Here is a 19,644-nt window from a genome sequence, read left to right on the forward strand (position 1 = left end):
ACAGTTCTCCCCATTAACTGCTCCTTCCATAATTCTTCCTCTGCCCCACTGCAATCCGGAAATATTAAATATTTAGGTATTAATGTCTCTCCTAAGCTTCCAGACTTAACTAAACTAAACCACATCCCACTTCTAAAGAAAGTAGAAGGCGATCTGACTAGATGGAAATCTTTACCCATATCACTCATGGGAAGGGTCGCCACTATAAAAATGATGATCTTGCCAAAAATAAATTACTTATTTTTGATGATCCCTAACAAACCATCACAAGATTGGTTCAGATCTCTGGATTCATATATTTCCAAATTCCTTTGGAAAGATAAACCCCCGCGTATTAGCTTAAAAACGCTACAAAGAACCAAGGATAGAGGAGGATTAGATCTGCCTAATTTTCACCAATACTTCTTAGCCAACAGGCTTCAGTTCATCTCAGAATGGTTAAAACATACCTTCTTAGTTGAGCCCTGGCTAGATGTTGAACAGGCACTATGCAAGGATCTAGAGATTTCAGACCTACCATTTATTAGCTCAAACATCAAAAGACATGAATGCTTTAAAAGTATCAACATCAGCTTTTCTCTAACAGCATGGTGGGAGTTTCTAAAAATAACGGAGTCTTCATTAATCCCATGCAAACGTACACCTATCTGGAATAACCCTGACATATTACAAAACAATAATATGATTAATTTCCCAGAATGGAGTTGTAAAGGAATTAAATACTTAGAACATATATTAGAGGGAACAGAATTTATTCCATTTGACAGACTAGTTGAACAATATGGGATCAACAAGACAAGATTTTTAGAATATCAACAAATTAAATCCATAGTAAAAAAGAAATTTAACCTCAGTCAAGTTGAATTACAAACACCACTAAGTGCGGCACATTTTCTTACTCTTAAATCCCCCAAATTATTATCTAAAATATACAGAACACTCTCTAAATTAGATGAATCAATATCCCTTCCTACTGCAAAGTGGGAAGCAGATTTATCAGTCAACCTAGACCAAAACTTCTGGTCTCAGATTTGCTTAAAAACTTTTAAATTAATTAAAAATCCCAGTCTGCAATTAATACAATACAAAATACTTCATAGAGTGCACTATACAGGTCATCGGATGTTCAAGATGGGCTTTACATCTTCCAACAACTGCTCACACTGTCAAGGCAATACACCAGACAATTACATCCACGCTCTTTGGTTCTGTCCACCAGTGCAAAAGTTTTGGCGCGAGATATGTGAATACTTATCAAAGTGTCTGAAATGTAACATTCCAACTTCCCCCTTAGTGTGTCTACTGGGCAGCTTAGATAATGTCACTTCAGAAAAGAATATAGCCCATATGATCTTCACTGCCCTATGCATAGCCAAGAAAACAGTCCTCATGAACTGGAAAAATAAAAATAATCTTAATTCTAACCAATACAGAAATTATCTATTAGATTACATTAGTCTTGACACAGCCTCTGCCACCACATTAGATCAATTGCTCTGGGCCCCTTTTATCACCTCCATCACCTAGTGGGGGTGGGGGGTCATAGTTTGGTCCCACCTTCACTGTTGTGATTGGTGAGGGGGTAGGGACAGGCTTAGGGCGTCGGGGGGTTCCCCGGAGGCATCTTCCTTGGGGGGCTCAACCCGGGGTAGCGGTCACGTCCGGTTGGGGGCTCTGTTGGCTCTCAGGTGACTGTTTCCTCGCGGCTGCGTGCAGCGGGGCTAGGGGAGGGTCTGTGCTGACGGACGTGGGTTACTGACCTGGCAACCTGGCTGCCCCTGGGTGGGTCCGGGATGGGCGTGAGGTTCTGGGGGCGCTCCGTCTCTGGGCTGGGGCCCGGGCCGGGCCTCGGGGGCTTGGGTCCTGGTTGGTGTGTTGCCGGGGTTGTGGGTGGGTGGGTGCATGGGGGCCCGGCCCTGGAGCAGGGTGCCGCCGGTGCGTCGAGCCGCCTGGGGGGCTCTTCAACTGGTGGGGGGGATGGTCACATCTTGCAGGAGCTTTCTTCTCTTCAGGAACTCTCTGCAGGAGGGGGAGATACAGGAGAGGTGGAGGAAGATCTCAGCCTGGGCGTTTACCGTCTTATGTAGTCTGGAAGATGTGTGGATGGTGGGGTGGGTGCAGTTTTCTCTGTGGTGGGGTTGGGTGGACTGTCCAGGGCTCTGTGGAGCCGGAGGGCGCTACTGCACTGGGCCCCGGTCTGATGGGCCTGGGCCCCCCTTCCCTGGCGGGTCGCGAAGGGTGGGAGTGCCTACTGGGGTCAGCGGGGGAGCTGGCCCCAGGGAGGGGTTACCTGCCCCTCCCTTCCTTCCCTCCCCATCTCCAGCTGCCTCCCTCTTCCCGCTCCTCCACAACCACCCACACATGCAGGGCCTTGGAGTGGGGGTATGTCACCAGGGTGCAGAGGAGGCTACCCCCCCCCCTGTCCCCTTCTGGCTGCCTCTGCCTCAATTTTATCCCACAACTTAGACATTCACATTATTCACACTCTCATTACACATACATATAGGATCTTGGGGGTGGGCACAATCACGGAGTCCAAATTACCATCAGGGTGTATACCTCACCCCTGACGTCGTTGCCCACCTCTCAATTTTAAATACACTTAGTCATTGAGGGCTAGCAGGAGGGACTATGCGCTTACCTGCTGCTCCTTGGCAGGTAGCTCCATGCCCTCCTGGGTTTTAATTGCACCTTAGAACACATATGCATCAACACTACAATGAGCGGGTGGAGGGAGGTTTGGAGTCTTCTCCCACCCCCATTCTCTGCGGCCTGCTGGAGAGGGAGGGCTAGTAGGAGGAGTTGGCCGTCCGACTGCGGTCTGGGGTGTGGGGCCTCCCTGCTGCTGCGGAGTCGGGGTGGTCTGCCTCTCCCCACCGCAGGGAAAAGGGTAACACCACCTGGGTCTGGGTGCAATTCCCCCCTCCAGGGGCAAGGGTACCTAGACCCGGTTTGTAGAGTACGCTTGGGGAGTGTGATTGTGTCTGTCTTTATGTCTGTCTCCACGTTGGTTGAGTGTGGAGTGAGTGCATATGAGAGCATGAGGGTGGGAATGGATGTTTGTGTCTGTGTGTGCCTGTATGTCTGTGTCTATATGTCAGGTTGGGTATCAGACGCCACCTCTCTGGGGACACCTCAGGCCCTCCAAGGTTTGGAGGCCTATCTCCACCCACCACCACTTCCCCTGCCGGTGGCGGACTCCCTCAGGTGTCGGTGTGTTGGTGGTTCTTTGTGTCTGGGGGTGGGCGTCCGGGTACACACCGGCTCACTCCTTGGCGGCCGCTTGTCGGGGCCTGGGGCCTGGGGCTCGCTCGGGCCCCTTTGGAGGTGGGGTGCCCCCGGCCTCTCGGCCTGGGGCTCAGTCACTCAGGCACAGCTGGGGGCCGGCGGAGCTCACGGGCGCGTCACTGCAGCTCCCCCTGACTTCTGCTCCGCGGCTGCTGGGCGAGCCCTCATCTGGGACTCTCCTCAGCTCTTACTGGAACAGTGGCGCGGCTGCCCCTCTGTTGGTCTTCCATGGTCTCTTGTGTTCTGGGGGCCTCTGGATGTCTAGAGTTTTGATCTCCTCCATACCCGCTTCACACCCTGGAGGACGGGGCTGTGGCCCCCCCACACTCCCTAGCAGATCATTACATGGAGAAACCTTTGGAATGCAAGCATGCTGATCCACACAGGTATGCACACATGGGTATTCACAGACGCGGACTAAAGCTTTCTTGGCTGCTGCCTCAAAGCACACTGTGCGCTGTCTATCTTGCGTGCTGCACAATATCGTTTATTATTTAGTAAATATTGATATCTATGACTAGCTAGTTTATTGTGATGGTGCTTTGTTTTCTCTATTATTATGTTGCTCTTTGTTGTTTGCTGTCTCCTCTGTTTGTTTTTTTTTGTTTGTTTGTTTTTTTTTTCTCTCCATACAGGTGACCCAGGAGTTCTTTTTTTTTTTTCCTCTCTCTTCCCCCCTCTTCTCACCGTCTCTTCTCCCCTTTGGTTTTCTTTCTTTCTCTCCCCCTCTTTCTCTCATTCATTCCCCCTGTCCTATTTATTAAAAAAAAAAAAAAAAAAAAATGACAAAGGATGAACTGAAGATCTGCCATCACGTAATGTCGCATACTGCTGTTTCTGATGTCATTTAAAAAAAAAAAAAAAAAAAAAAAAAAAAAGGAAGAGGACTCCCTTACTGCATTTATTTATATTGTATTGTCTGTATAGCACTTTAGAGCACACCTTTCACTTTATTAAAAGCACCTTATCAAGTACTTTATGAGCATTGCACTTTAAGCATGGATTTGCACACAAGAAGTTTAAATATTTATTGACTATTTATTGGGAATTTTAAAATCAGTTGGTAGCCTTGTTTCAGATCCTGCACAGCTGCTCCTCATCAAGGAATGTGGTGGTTGTCTGTCAGGAGAGAAGAATGGTGATTGAGATTGTGATTAAGGTTTACCAATAAGGAAAACTAATGCATGTGTGTGTGAAATCTAGGAATAAAAGTGGTGCAAATAAGTGTTTGTAAGTTAATGATTACTCACCTTTCTTGCCTGTGTCCTCTTCAAGGTGTTTGGGCAAATGTTTCCCCGGGGGTCCAGACACCATTTAAAGGTTCCGGGAGAGACCATTGGTAAAGAGAGTGTGGTGAATCTTTTTGTGCTTGGGTTTCTGGGTTTTTATAATATTGGGTTTGGTGTAACATTAAAGTGTGAAGTATTTATTAATATGTAAATGTGAAAATGTATTTATGTATTTATTTATTCTTATTGATATATTGTATACTGTGGTGGAAGGTTGGGATTTAAGAATTTACCTGAGAGTGGAATAATGGTTAAGTCTGTGACAGCTGAACATATTTAAGGCTGCCAGTTGTCATTAGAGGATGGATTTTTGTGCTGTGAAGAAGCTCGACAAGTTAATTGTTTTAAGGAGAGCCATATAGCAAATAAATACTTTGTTCCACTACACTTGCCTTGGTCTGTCTCACTGTGTTTCCAGCCACTAAGGGCTGCCCTGTTACATGACATTAATGTGATTTGTCTTTAACAGATGTTTCAACACACCATAGATTGTGTCCTCAGTGCCAGATGGTCTACAGATACCAGGAGTGGACAGATGGGCTTCACAACTTTGACAACCACGTTGTTTTGTCTCTTGAACTCTGCCTTCTTTTGAGAGAAAATCTGCAGGTGAGGATCACAAAAATAAAATATACTCATCTGAAGATGGGAAAAATGTGTTTGTGTCATTATATGTTGGTGCCCAAATTTAAATATCTGTGTAATCATTAGGGATGGGTATCGTTTAGGTTTTATCCGATACCGGTGCCAAATCGGTACTTTTGAAACGGTGCCGGTGCTCAAACGGTGCTCAAACCGGTGCTTAAAGAATGGAGAACACAAAATTGGTCCAAAAACCTCATGTTCAGCTGGTTTTTGTAAAAAGATAACAATGTTAGCCTTTTCTGCAGCTATGGGGCATATATGGTATCACTCTTGGCTGGAAGCAGTGCTTAAACAATGGAAAAAACACAAACTTTATCCAAAAACCTCTCGTTTAACTGTTTCCCTCTTTTTCTTTGGTCATTTTAGCCTTTTTGGCCAGGGTGAAGGGAGCATCTGCCATCAAACAAGAAGACAGCCGCATGTAGCTATGATGATGATGTTTGCTAGTTCACCTTACATGCATTAATGTAATAACGTGGTTAGCCTCACGCTACTCACGCAGAGAAGAACGGTTGCTGCTGCCATCATCATCCATCATCATTTCTGCTACACTGGCAAGGCTAGGGGTCAGGACTCTCCTCTTCGTGTTTTTGGGGATGTTGCTAACTCCGCGTCTGATAACAGGCACCACACCCGCAGTAGATGCACTCTGTGTGAGGTCTCGCAGCAAGCTATCAAATACAGCGCATTTCTTGGCTTTAAAAAAAACAAACGCTATGCGTCGCCAGGTGTTTCATCGGATTTGAGGTGTTACCTCCTTTGACAGTATCACAGTATCAGCTTAAAGCACTTGTTGCAGGCTGCTGAGTTTGCATATTTTGCTGTGAAGTACAGCCAGACTTTTGACCGCTTCGCCTAGGGCATTTTTAATCTGTAGCTCTGCTCTAAAAGAACGTACGTACCTGGACCCGCCTACTATCCTCAGAAACGTAAAATGATTGGCTAGAAGTGTATCACAGCTCAGGACCTTCTTGCTGTGCCACCGTGCTTAGATATTATTAACATACAAATGCAGTAGTATTCTGGTATATAACCAAAGATCATTAACGCAGAGAGTGTTTGTAGCAAACCAAAGGCTTGGAAAGATTAATGATTTATTATCCATTTTCCTAACAAAATATAAAGAAATACATACTTATAGAACTTTAATAAACATAAAAAAGGCATGTCTCAAGACCTTTTCACTATCCTCTCCAAACAGCAACGGTGCAAAGGAAGATGCAACACTAGGTGCTTGGATAACATAAGATGTTCAACACATCACTGAAGAAACATTTTTCTCAAAGCCAAATGTACCCCAGATGATGTCTAAGCTACAGCACGCTAGCAGGCTATTCTTTCAAAGCTTTGTAAATACTCTGATAAATAACATCTAACATGTTTTGAATCACATAATACAGCATCCGACTTTAAATACTAAGTACTGTCATGTATTTTAGACACAGGCTACAAATGTCACCAAAAAAGAATAAATAACTGAAAAGCTCCAATGAACTGCTGCCTACTCTGTAGTTTACACAGTGTTCATCTTGCCCTCAAAGAGACTAAAATCTCATCCAAAGCTTTTTAGATGTCAACTCTATCTGTCCAAGTGAAGTAACCCAGAGGGATCAGCTTCAGAGGGACATATTGGAAAGATGTTCTCCAAAATTAGCTGTCAGTAGAAGAGACATTCAGAGAACAGAGCTGACGATGTGATGTGAACAGAGGTGGGTAGTAATGAGTTACATTTACTCCGTTACATTTACTTGAGTAAGTTTTTGAAAAACATTTATTTTTAAAGTATATCTCCAAAAGTTGATTCTGTTCATCTGGACGTAGCGTTTTGTGGGAGAAACGTTTTCTCACTCATCCCAATAACTTCTTCAGTCTCAGCTGACTGCAGTTTTCCCCAATCTTATAAACAGTACATTTGCATAATGACTGAAACAAGCCCAGAGAAGGAACAATGAGCTGGGAGGTCAGTTCCTTAATCTTAATTATGCAAATTCTCATGACCATAGAGATGGCACGATACCACTTTTTTATGTCCGATACCGATATCATAAATTTGGATATCTGCCGATACCGATATGAATCCGATATAGTGTTTTTTAATCAATAAAACTGTTTTTTAAATATCTTGCTGCATTTTGTATAAGTTCATACTCAAGTTTAAAAAACAACAACACTAAAGCTATTCTGTTATACCTGTATGCAAAAAAAAAAATTTCATAGTTCAGCAATACTGATCAATCTAATAAACATAAACCTACACCATCCTCCCTATTCTGGTATTTTAAAGAGTACTTAGCGTAAATATTAAGCAACCTAACTTCCAGCAAAAAAAATAAAAAATAAAAAATAGGGAACCACTCCTCACGCGCCACCTCATGATGCTTAATCGACATAATCAACCTTAATTTGATGCAGTGTGAAAAGAAAATACACAGAAATCAATTATTTTTCAAGAAATATTAAATAGATTCAACATCTTTCTTTAACAGAACTGCAGACTGCACAGATGGTGCCTTCCCAAAGGAAAAAGTACTATAGCTTACTAGGGTATATATTAGACATAATAGTTACTATATACAGTAATGGACTTCTATTCATTTTAGATCAAATTAAAACTTTGGGTGTCAGATAATTATTTAATAAAAGCTAGACTTTTTAAATGAGAATAAGAAAGAAAAGTATTTCTTTGTGCCCCCCTTTTCCCTGTTAATGCCTTACCTGCCCCCCTGGCTAAACTTTGCTAGATCCGCCCCTGCACAGTTACCAGCCGTCAGCTACGTAGAAAAGGATCCTGGTGTAGAAAGTAATATTAAATAAATTCTAACAACAGCTTAAAACAAACAAGAGAGACGGAGTCGCGACAGAAAAGCCGATCAGCTGATCATTAAGCAGTTTCATGATTGAAGTAGCAGCAGGAGAGGGAGGGACAGAGAAGACGCAGTCGCTCCATAAATCGGTTGTTAAGCTTAACGTGGGAATGCTTTACAAACATTCAGAAATGGACTTACACACTTGCTTTACTTCTCTCGGGGATAACTTTGTCGGAGATGAAATGCCGGCTCCAAATGCTGAACCAGACCACCGACAGGTCTCGCACACCACAGCCGCTCTATCACGTGATGCATACTGCTCCGACGTGCTAAGGTTATGAGGCGAGTTACGGCGTGTCGCAAGTTTTGTGAGGTGCTTTTGTGATATTTAATGGATTGGATTACATTTTTTATTTCTCTCCGATATCTGATCCAGTAATTTAGGTCAGTATCGGACCGATACCGATACGTAATATCGGATTGGTCCATCTCTACCATTGATCAACAACCACTGACCAAAACCCACTGATCAAAGACCACTGATCAATGGCCATGAGTCCCATTCACAGAGAGTTGAGGAATGGCTGCAATCACAGCATTGTAAGATGGCGAAAGATGTACCCTTAGGCCCCCTCCTCGATTCAAAAATGGTCTTTCCCTTTTCACGTAAATGGCCTCCTTGACTCCGCGCTCAAACCAGCGTTCCTCACTGTCCAAGATATGTACATCCTCATCCTTGAAAGAGTGTCCGCTGGCCTGTAGGTGTAAATAGACTGCAGAGTCCTGGCCTGACGAGGTAGCTCTTCTGTGTTGTGCCATCCTCTTAGCCAGAGGTTGTTTGGTTTCCCCGATGTATAAATCCTGGCAATCCTCTTGGCACTTAACAGCGTACACTATGTTACTCTGTTTGTGTCAGGGGACCCCATCGTTGGGGTTGACCAATTTTTGGCGCAGCGTGTTTAAAAGCCACAGAGACCTGGTGTTTAGAAAAAATGCGTCTCAACTGTTTATAAGATTGGGGAAAACTGCAGTCAGCTGAGACTGAAGAAGTCACTTGGATGAGTGACGAAACGTTTCTCCCACAAAATGTTTCTCCCACAAAACGCTACGTCCAGATGAACAATTTCAACTTTTGGAGAGGTACTTTTACTCGGCAATATTTGGCAAAATTTGACTCATTACTTTGTTTTAAATAATCAGTTTAATAATTAATAATAATAATAATAATGGATACTTTATTGATCCCCATGGGGAAATTACTTGTTTTTCTCTGCATTTGACCCATTCACTCAGTGAAGCAGTAGGGAGCCCACTAAGCAGGCGCCCGGGGAGCAGTGTGTAGGGACGGTACCTTGCTCAGGGATACCTCAGGGTAGCCGTTAAGTGGATTCGAACCGCCGACCTTCCGATCATGGAGCGACCACTTTACCTACTGAGCTATCCCTGCCCCAATTACATAATACTGCTAATAATGGATCATTCTGCCAGTGGAGTTTCTTGTAACTCCTTTACCAATCAGATGCAGTCACATGACCAGTTTGAAACTGTGGCGGACAGAGCGGCCCAAGTGTTTTAAAGTAGCGTGTAGATACATGGAAAGAAGAAACACATGAAAACATGGCAGAGTCAACTGTCTCCGCTAGAACTGAAGAGGATGAACACCCTTGGTGTTCATCCTCTTCAGTTGGATGAACACCATCCAACTGAAGAGTTGGATTGTTTTGTATCAAAACAATACAAAGATTGTTTCACTTAAAAGCAGTACAAAAGAACAGCTATATTTTCAGTGTTGGTTTCTACAGTGTGAGCCAAAGCAAACAGACTTTTCAGCGTGAAAAAACTCAACTCATGTAACCTGTGGAAACGTGTCGCAGTAAGTTTACTCTAAATATATTTTTAGCTTTGGTTAGTTTGATATCAGTCTTATGTTACATGTTATGTTCTAATGTTTTCTCTGAGGCTGCTGTGCCATTTAGAGCAAAAATGAATATAAAGTTTACAGCATATCTCGTCACTGGAAATGGTTTGCACTGTTTATATATTTATATTATTTACTGTAGATATTGGTTAAAAAGGCTTTATGTTGTGAAAAACTGAAATCTGGAAATTAGAATTGTACATATACATATATTCTATTTGAAAATACTAACATTTGTATATTTATTTATTTATGTTTGTCTGATAGCATTTATTTAAAAAATACATTTTCACCAATTACTTTTTTACTCTTATTTGGGCAATTTTTTTGACAACTACTTTTCACTTTTACTTGAGTAATAATATTTTACTATTTTATTTTACTTGAGTACAATTTTTGGATACTCAACCCACCTCTGGATGTGAAGATGTGAAGACAGCAACATTACAGATATCCTCAGTGAAAACAGGGCAGGGGGGCAGTAGACTGTCTGTCCTCGACATTAATTAGGCCTACCTGTGGGTTGTCCTCCATTACACAGCGGATCTTTTCCACCACATCGATGCGGCGCTGCCGGTGCAGGGCGTTGATCAGCTTGGCCAGGTTGGCATCGCTGTCCCGGATCGTCCAGTGCTGCAGCGCAGCATACGCCCTCTCATGATCAGAAGAGTAGCCGTTGGAGAAGGCAGCCACCTCACGCTCTGTGACATTAGCCAGCGACTGATAGATGTCGATCCACTGCGTGCCCACCTGGGCTGCCACGAGCTTCAGGATATCCACTCCTAAAACACCAAAAGATGGAGAAAAAACAGTTAGAGAACACATGTGATCATTTGTTCAGGAACTAATGGGTTATTCAAAGAGAAAAACCTTATTAGTTAGTGGGGAGAGGTAAATTGATTGCACTAATCACCAATCTTTTTTTTTTCGTAAGATTTATTTTCATTTTTAAATTTGAAAAATAAACAAAAAAAAAACCAAAAACAAAAAGCTCACAATTATGACACAAAGCAAATATCTACAACTCACTACAACATGGCAAGTTATTGTGACTACAGGAACACTCTTAAGTGTATATTCTTGTTTTCATGCCATTCAAGGATAATTCCAAAAATCTGAAAACCAAACACAAAAAGTAATAACATAATAATAATAATAATAACATAACAATATTGGTAATTACAAGAAAGAATTAGGAGACAGTATGCAAGACAAAAGAGAACAAATAAAATCAGCAAAACAAAAAGTATAGAACACATTATACGAACTTTTCCCACCCTCCCCCCATCCCTCTAACCTTGTATGGCTCTCAATCTCCTTACATTCCTATATCTAGACAGTTTATATTCACACTTATTTATAGAAACTCTTGTGTTCAGGAATCAACGCACTTCACGGTAAAACCACATCAATCAGGAAGTCAAGCCAGGAAAGCTGAACCGGGGATCAATTTAAAACAGACCCAGGGGGGTTCAGGATCAGAAAGACTTTATTTATCCCCAAGGGGCAATTAAGAATTTTGAGTCACCACTATAATCTGTCAAGTCCAGAGACGGTAGTACTGCCAACAAGGGGCCCCAGATTTTTTCAAAGGTTTCATACTTCCCTTTTACACTACGATATCTTCTCAGGTGTGCAGTAGGACACTATGTCTGTGAAGGTTCTCAGTCATCCAGGTCATCGTAGTCAAAGGAGGACACTAGCTCATTAATCCAGTGTCTCAGTGTTGGAGGATTTTCAGATTTCCAATATAGCAGAATACATCTTTTCAACGCTGTACTCGCAAGTAAAATAAAATATTTCTTCTAGTAATTCACGTTAATAGAAGCTGTGTCACCTAGAATCCATAGTTTTGGGTACAGTTCAATTGGGATTCCCATTACCCTTGAGATTATTACAATGGCGCGTCTCCAAAATTGTTCTATCACTGGGCAATTCCACAGCATGTATATCTGGAGGGAATAATTACTCAATTTTATGTAGTCTGTAAGGGGTGTAATATATCCTATGAAATATGTTAAATTGCATTTGCCTGTGTCTTATAGAGATTAACATGGTCTGTGCCTGTTCCAATAAGTGGTGCCATTCTACCTCTTCATAAACATAGCCCAGGTCTGTTTCCCATTTTCTTTTTATGGATGCTTTGTTGTGATCAGGTAACTTTTCACTGATAATAGCATATATAGAAGATGCTATTCCTTTTATTGACTTGCACGGTTTGGTGCAAAGATGGGTTTCAAGAGAGGTTTGTTTTGGTATCTCGGGGAATGCCCCTTTGGATTTCTCTTTGAAGAAACTTTGTCTTGGAAGTTTAAATTTTTCTTTTAGTTGTTGAAAGTCAATAAATGTATCATTATTTTATAAGTCAGCAACACTATTGAACGCTGTTCAATACTGAAGAAATTTAAACTTCTTAAAATTATGCAAAATTGCAGAATATTGCAGAATATTTTTAAGGTTTAACGGGGCGATCGTGGCTCAAGAGTTGGGAGTTCGCCTTGTAATCGGAAGGTTGCTGGTTCGAGCCCCGGCTTGGACAGTCTTGGTCGTTGTGTCCTTGGGCAAGACACTTCACCCGTTGCCTACTGGTGGTGGTCAGAGGGCCCGGTGGCGCCAGTGTCCGGCAGCCTCGCCTCTGTCAGTGCGCCCCAGGGTGGCTGTGGCTACAATGTAGCTTGCCATCACCAGTGTGTGAATGTATGTGTGAATGGGTGGATGACTGGATGTGTAAAGCGCTTTGGGGTCCTTAGGGACTAGTAAAGCGCTATATAAATACAGGCCATTTACCATTTACCAGGCCAAGGTTATCTGCTATGAAAAGCCAGACCAGGAAAATCTCCTTCATGTTTTTCTGTGTTTTATTCTCAGTTACTTTCACACAAAGGCATCTGCTGTGATTTTCACAATTCTGATGAAATCTCATGTGTATCAGTACTGATAAATGATCAGAATTATAATATTTCTGACTGTCTGAGGCTAAATTGAATCAAATCAGGACTTTGAGAACCGGAATCGAATGGATTATAGAAATCAGCGATGATACCCAGCCCTACTGAGCAGCCTAGGCCTGAGAGAAGTGGATGTAGCTGCGGGTAATAAGAAAAGATGAAAAGAACTATTGATAACTTTTTTGTTAAGTTAAGGCCTGATCTGCCTGAAATTCATAGCCAGTGCTCTGACACGGTGCCATCAATCTTTGAATGCTGAAAAAGCACAGTGTATCCAGGAAACACATATGATGCAATAAATGCACTGCCCAAGTGTCCCCTCTCCCCACTGCCTTTCAGCAACAGACAGCAGCAAACAGGTCGTCAGAGGAGGCCAAGATGATGATTAAGTTTAACATTTTCTACAATATTGACAAAGCACTTTAAGCACAAGTTTGTTAGTTAATAATTTAGAAATGAATATTGTCTGTATGGACTCCCCCCCCCAAAGAAAGTGCACATGTAAAACTGCGGTGTTAAGCGATGCGGTTGAAAAATTTGAGTGCACATAACTTTTGTGCCGGTATGCCTACATTTCTGAAGTTAGGCATACCGGTGCGCCCATGTCAAAAAGTTAGTCTAGAACCCTGACAGCTGTCTGCCGGCAGAGCCCGCAGGCACGTCACTGCAACCCCCTCTGGCCTCTGCTCTGTGGCTGCTGGGTGACCTCTCATTCAGGGCTCTCCTCAGCTCTTCCTAAGAGGGTGGTTCGGTTGACCCCCTGCTGATCCTCCTTGGGTCCTCGTATTCTGGGGCCTCTAGATGTCTGGGAATGATCTCCTCCATACCTGCTTCATGCCCTGGGGGACGGGGCTATGGCTTCCCACACTTCCTAGCAGATTGTTACATGGAGAAACCTTTTGAATACAAGCGTGCTGATCCACACAGGTGTGCACCTGTGTGCACACCCGAGGTGTACACACGGGTGTTCAAAGACACAAACTACACCTGTCTTGGCTGCTACCTCAAAGCACATTGTGCGCTGTCGATCACATGTATAATAACATGTAATATTCAGTATCTACTGTTAGCTAGTTTTGTGATTGTGATGGTGTTGTATTTATTATGTTGCTCTTTTTTGTTTGTTTTCTCTTCTGTTTTTTCTTATCTCAATACAGGTGATCCAGGTGTTTTGTTTGTTTTTTTCTTTTTCTTCCCCCTTTACTCGCCATTTCTTCTCCCCTCTATTTTTCGTTCTCTCCCTCTCTTTCTGTCATTCTTTCTCCCTGTCCTATCCCCCAGTCATGTCTGTTTGACGGGACGTCTGTAACAACCGAAAATCCAATCAGATAAATACATAATTATAATAAAGGTCAATCAAATGGACCAATATGGCAAGGCCATGATGATCCAATTGGTAAAGTAAATCCGCTTGGCATCTTTCTTGGCCTACAGACAACAATTTTGATGGCTAAAGATCCAAATGGGACAGGCAAAAAAAAAAGAAAAAAAAAGTGCCTGACATCACATTATTTGTTATGATATTGTCACGGCTAGCAGGGCAAGCCGTGTGAGTTTTAATAGATGACCCAAGATGCAGGCAGCTTCAGATGCGAGTGAGCTTTGTTAAAAAGGATGGACATACAAACTGGAATATAGCAGGCACAAAACAAAACCTAAGAGAACCTAAACTGGGAAAACTAACAAAACTAACCTGAAACCAGAACAGAGATAACAGAGGTAGACTTGGGGAAGCAACACAGAATGAAGCAGGGAAGTGACGGAGGGAGATAACGCAGACAAACCAGCAACAGGCAGGAGAACACACAGGGCTTAAATACTCACAGGCGTAATCGTGGGATGGGAGACAGGAGGAGAACACACCTGGGAGAAATCAAGGCTGACGAGACACAGACGTAAGGCTGAGAACACTCACACGAGATAGAGACCTTCAGAATAAAACAGGAAACTCACAGACACAGAACCAGACAAGACACTGAACTTAACAGACAGATTCACAAGCAGACACTGTGACACCATGCACAGACAGAGGGAACACAGCAGTGGGAGCAGGCAGGCACAGAACAGAAACCTAACAAATGGCAAACCTTAACAAAAGACATAACCAGAATAAGCAAGAACATAGAATAATATAAGGAAACACAAAACACTGAGTCGTCAGACTCAGGAACATGGCAGATATTATACCGGGTAAACTTCTCTCCAAAGCCCATAGCCTCCAACATTTGAAATAGAAAGTTTGGCTCAATCCTGTCAAATGCTTTATTTGCATCCATAGAAATTATTAGCAGGGGGTTTTGATTTTTTTGAGCAGTATTCAATATATGGCGCAAACGTCGTACATTATCTGCTCCATGCCTGTTTTTCATGAAGCCTGTTTGGTCAGTGTGTATTATCTTAGGCATGTCTTCCAATCCAATGTTGTGATTTCCAATCTGTCAGGCTCAGGAGAGACTCGGAGGCAGACTGTCACTTAAGTTCACAATTTATTTACACACAGACACCAGGTGCGGATATATACAGGTGAGGGGGCACAGGAAGAGGGTCTCCGGGGAACACAGGCACGGCAAGGGGGCGGGCTATGTACACAATCCTTCACTGAAGCTCAGGTAGCTCGGACTCCGGCTTTTAGCTCACCAAACGGTGGTCCTCAGGCTGGCGAGAAATGAGTGTTACACAATAATCCAGTGAAGAAGCACTCTCAGCAGCCGCCTTAAGAAGTGAATGAGATGAGACGATTGTTTGCAGGTGTCCGAGCTAGGGGCTGGAGCCGTCATGACTCCGCCCCGGTAAAGCGCAGTGCGCAGGAGGGGAGAGAGAGAGACGCAGCACAACAAAAACACTTGTAGCCATACAGAGTCAGCCGAGAAGGCACAGGGTCATGACACAATCAGTCTGGTAATTTATTATTTTCTAAAGCTTCTATAATCATATTCGTGACTGGGGTCAGTAATTTATTTGAGAAAACCTTATAATAATCGACTAAGAATCCGTCTGGTCCAGGGGTCTTATTATTTTGTAAACAGTTGACGCAGAGTACCTCCATCTCAGATATATCTGCATCAAGCAGTTCTTTGTCCTCATTATGTGATTTGGGAAGGGTTACTCGGCATTTAGTAAGGCTGTTGTGTTTTTTTAGATGTTTTAATGCGACGAATCTCTTTGCAGCAGTACTGTCAGCCCCTTGCTCAGTTTTATAGAAATCTCATAGAATCGTTTAAACTCTGCATTTATGGGTGCTGATTCGTCAGCCTATAACAGCTGTAGTTTTTAGAGACACAGAAATGGCTGTGACAGATTTAGTCATCAATGAATACCAACTAATACATCAACCAGTCACAGCTGCACTGACAGCTGTCATTCCTGAAGCAATCTCCCATGAATCATAAGTGTGTATCAGTAAATTCTCTCAAATAGCCTTAGGCGTCACATTGTACTTCACAATCTCCTTCAGACACACACTGCTGCCTCTTCAGACTCTCTCTGCTCTACTTTCACTGACTCTTATGTGACTTTTCAGTGAAACTTAAACACTGCTTCATCTGTTTGTAGGGTAAATATACAGTAACTCCCTTGTTTTGTTTGACATGTGTGTTTGTTTTGTGTCTGTGTGTGTGCACTTGTACAGGTTTTTACCAGATGTAGTTTTAATGTCACACCTTCCAGTTACAACCTAGTTAAATGTGAAATGAATACCACAGAATGTCCATAAGGTGCAGTTGCAGTCTGGCAGTGGGAGCAGTGTGACAGTTCAACTGTTTAGGAGGGAAATGGCGAGAGGAAAGAAACTGTGCCCATGTCGGGTGGTCCTGGTCTGCAGGCTTCTATACCGTCTGCCAGAGGGCAGCAGGTCAAAAAGTCTGTGTCCAGGATGTGAGGGGTCTGTGAAGATTTTCCCTGCGCATTTCCTGGTTCTTGAGAGGTACGGGTCCTGGATGGAGGGCAGGGGGCCCCGATGAACATTTCTGCTGCCCGTACAATCCACTGCAGTCTGCGATTGTCCTGTTTAGTGGTTGCTCCATACCAGACTGCGATGGAGGAGGACAGGACAGACTCAATGACTGTAGTGTAGAACTAGAAGACTAGCAGCTCCTGTGGAAGACTGTACTTCCCCAGTTGTCTCAGGAAGTACATCCTCTGCTGGGTCTTTTTGAGGATGGAGTTGATGTTGGTCTCCCACTTCAGGTCCTGGGAGATGGTGGTACCCAGGAACTTGAAGATCTCCACAGTCGACACCGGGCTGTCTGATATAGTGAGGGAGAGCATTGTTGAGGGATGTCTCCTGTAGTCTACTGTCATCTCTACCCATATGGAAAAGATATAGTAAAAACTTATATGATTTACTCATGAAAGTGGCCACTTTCTCATTACTTTCATATATTGTTTTAGTAAGTATCCAAAACATACAAGTTTGATTATATAATTTTTCAAGGGATCTTATATCTGTTTTCACTCTTGTATGCTTTTCATACAAGTTTCACACAAGATAGATACAAACTTTATAAGATTTATACAGTGGGGCAAAAAAGTATTTAGTCAGCCACCGATTGTGCAAGTTTCCCCACCTAAAATGATGGCAGAGGTCAGTAATTTGCACCAGAGGTACACTTCAACTGTGAGAGACAGAATGTGAAAAAAAATCCATGAATTCACATGGTAGGATTTGTAAAGAATTTATTCGTAAATTAGGGTGGAAAATAAATATTTGGTCACCTCAAACAAGGAAAATCTCTGGCTCTCACAGACCTGTAACGTCTTCTGTAAGAAGCTTTTCTGTCCCCCACTCGTTACCTGTATGAATGGCACCTGTTTGAACTCATCATCTGTATAAAAGACACTTGTCCACACCCTCAAACAGTCAGACTCCAAACTCCGCCATGGCCAAGACCAAAGAGCTTTCGAAGGACACCAGGAAAAGTATTGTAGACCTGCACCAGACTGGGAAGAGTGAATCTACAATAGGCAAGCAGCTTGGTGTGAAAAAATCAACTGTGGGAGCAATCATCAGAAAATGGAAGACATACAAGACCACTGATAATCTCCCTCGATCTGGGGCTCCACGTAAGATCTCATCCCGTGGGGTCAAAATGATCATGAGAACGGTGAGCAAAGATCCCAGAACCACACGGGGGGACCTGGTGAATGACCTGCAGAGAGCTGGGACCAAAGTAACAAAGGTCACCATCAGTAACACACTACAACGGCAGGGAATCAAATCCCGCAGTGCCAGACGTGTTCCGCTGCTGAAGCCAGTGCATGTCCAGGCCCATCTGAAGTTTGCCAGAGAGCACATGGATGATACAGCAGAGGATTGGGAGAATGTCATGTGGTCAGGTGAAACCAATGTAGAACTTTTTGGTATAAACTCAACTCGTCGTGTTTGGAGGAAGAAGAATACTGAGTTGCATCCCAAGAACACCATACCTACTGTGAAGCATGGGGGTGGAAACATCATGCTATGGGGCTTTTTTTCTGCCAAGGGGACAGGACGACTGATCCGTGTTAAGGACAGAATGAATGGGGCCATGTATCGTGAGATTTTGAGCCAAAACCTCCTTCCATCAGTGAGAACTTTGAAGATGAAACGAGGCTGGGTCTTCCAACATGACAATGATCCAAAACACACCACCTGGGCAACAAAGGAGTGGCTCCGTAAGAAGCATTTGAAAGTCCTGGAGTGGCCTAGCCAGTCTCCAGACCTCAACCCCATAGAAAATCTTTGGCGGGAGTTGAAAGTCCGTGTTGCTCGGCGACAGCCCCAAAACATCACTGCTCTCGAGAAGATCTGCATGGAGGAATGGGCCAAAATACCAGCTACTGTGTGTGCAAACCTGGTAAAGACCTATAGTAAACGTTTGACCTCTGTTATTGCCAACAAAGGTTATGTTACAAAGTATTGAGTTGTATTTTTGTTATTGGCCAAATACTTATTTTCCACCCTGATTTACGAATAAATTCTTTACAAATCCTACCATGTGGATTCATGGATTTTTTTTTCACATTCTGTTACTCACAGTTGAAGTGTACCTCTGGTGCAAATTACTGACCTCTGTCATCATTTTAGGTGGGGGAACTTGCACAATCGGTGGCTGACTAAATACTTTTTTGCCCCACTGTATATATCTTTTCCATATGGGTACAGTCTTAAGCTTGTTCAGCTCCACATTGTGCTGACTGCACCAGATTACCAGCCGCTCAACTTCCTGCCGGTATGCAGGCTCATCACCATCCTGAATGAGGCCAATGATGGTGGTGTCATCTGCAAACTTTAGGAGTTTAACAGCCGAGTTCTTGGAGGTGCAGTCTTTAGTGTAGAGGGAGAACAACAGTGGTGAGAGGACACAACCTTGAGGGGCACTAATACTGAGGGACTGAGTTTTAGAGGTGATCTCCCCCAGCCTCACTCCTGACAGCCTCCTGTCTGTCAGGAAGCTGGTGATCCACTGACAGGTAGCTGGTGACATGCTGAGCTGGGAGAGTTTGGAGGAGAAAAGTTCAGGCACATTGGTGCAGGATGTAATGCAGCCCCATGTTCACTGTTTTCCCGGTAGGCAAACTGCAGGGGGTCCAACTGGTGTCCTTCAAATGAGCTAACACCAGTCGTTCAAAGGATTTCATGACCACAGACGTCAAGACAACAGGTCTGTAATCTTTCAGTCCTGTAATGGTGGGTTTCTTGGGGACCGGGATGATGGTGGAGCGTTTGAAGCAGCTTGTTGAGTCTGGATTGAGGAGGGTGAGGGGGGAGA

At 43.4% G+C, this 19,644-nt stretch overlaps 1 protein-coding gene across 1 annotated transcript in view; it reads right to left on the minus strand.

Annotated features, from left to right (window-relative positions):
* tnfrsf21 (tumor necrosis factor receptor superfamily, member 21) overlaps positions 1 to 19,644 on the minus strand; it is a 228,138-nt gene that overhangs the window by 118,098 nt on the left and 90,396 nt on the right. Inside the window, exon 4 of the mRNA XM_080883525.1 lies at positions 10,464 to 10,729. Within this exon, the coding sequence (XP_080739651.1) occupies positions 10,464 to 10,729 (266 nt within the window). The remainder of the gene's footprint in view (positions 1 to 10,463; positions 10,730 to 19,644) is intronic.

The sequence above is a fragment of the Rhamphochromis sp. 'chilingali' genome, assembly GCF_963969265.1.
Source record: "Rhamphochromis sp. 'chilingali' genome assembly, chromosome: 5".
In the NCBI taxonomy this organism is placed as follows: Eukaryota; Metazoa; Chordata; class Actinopteri; order Cichliformes; family Cichlidae; genus Rhamphochromis; species Rhamphochromis sp. 'chilingali'.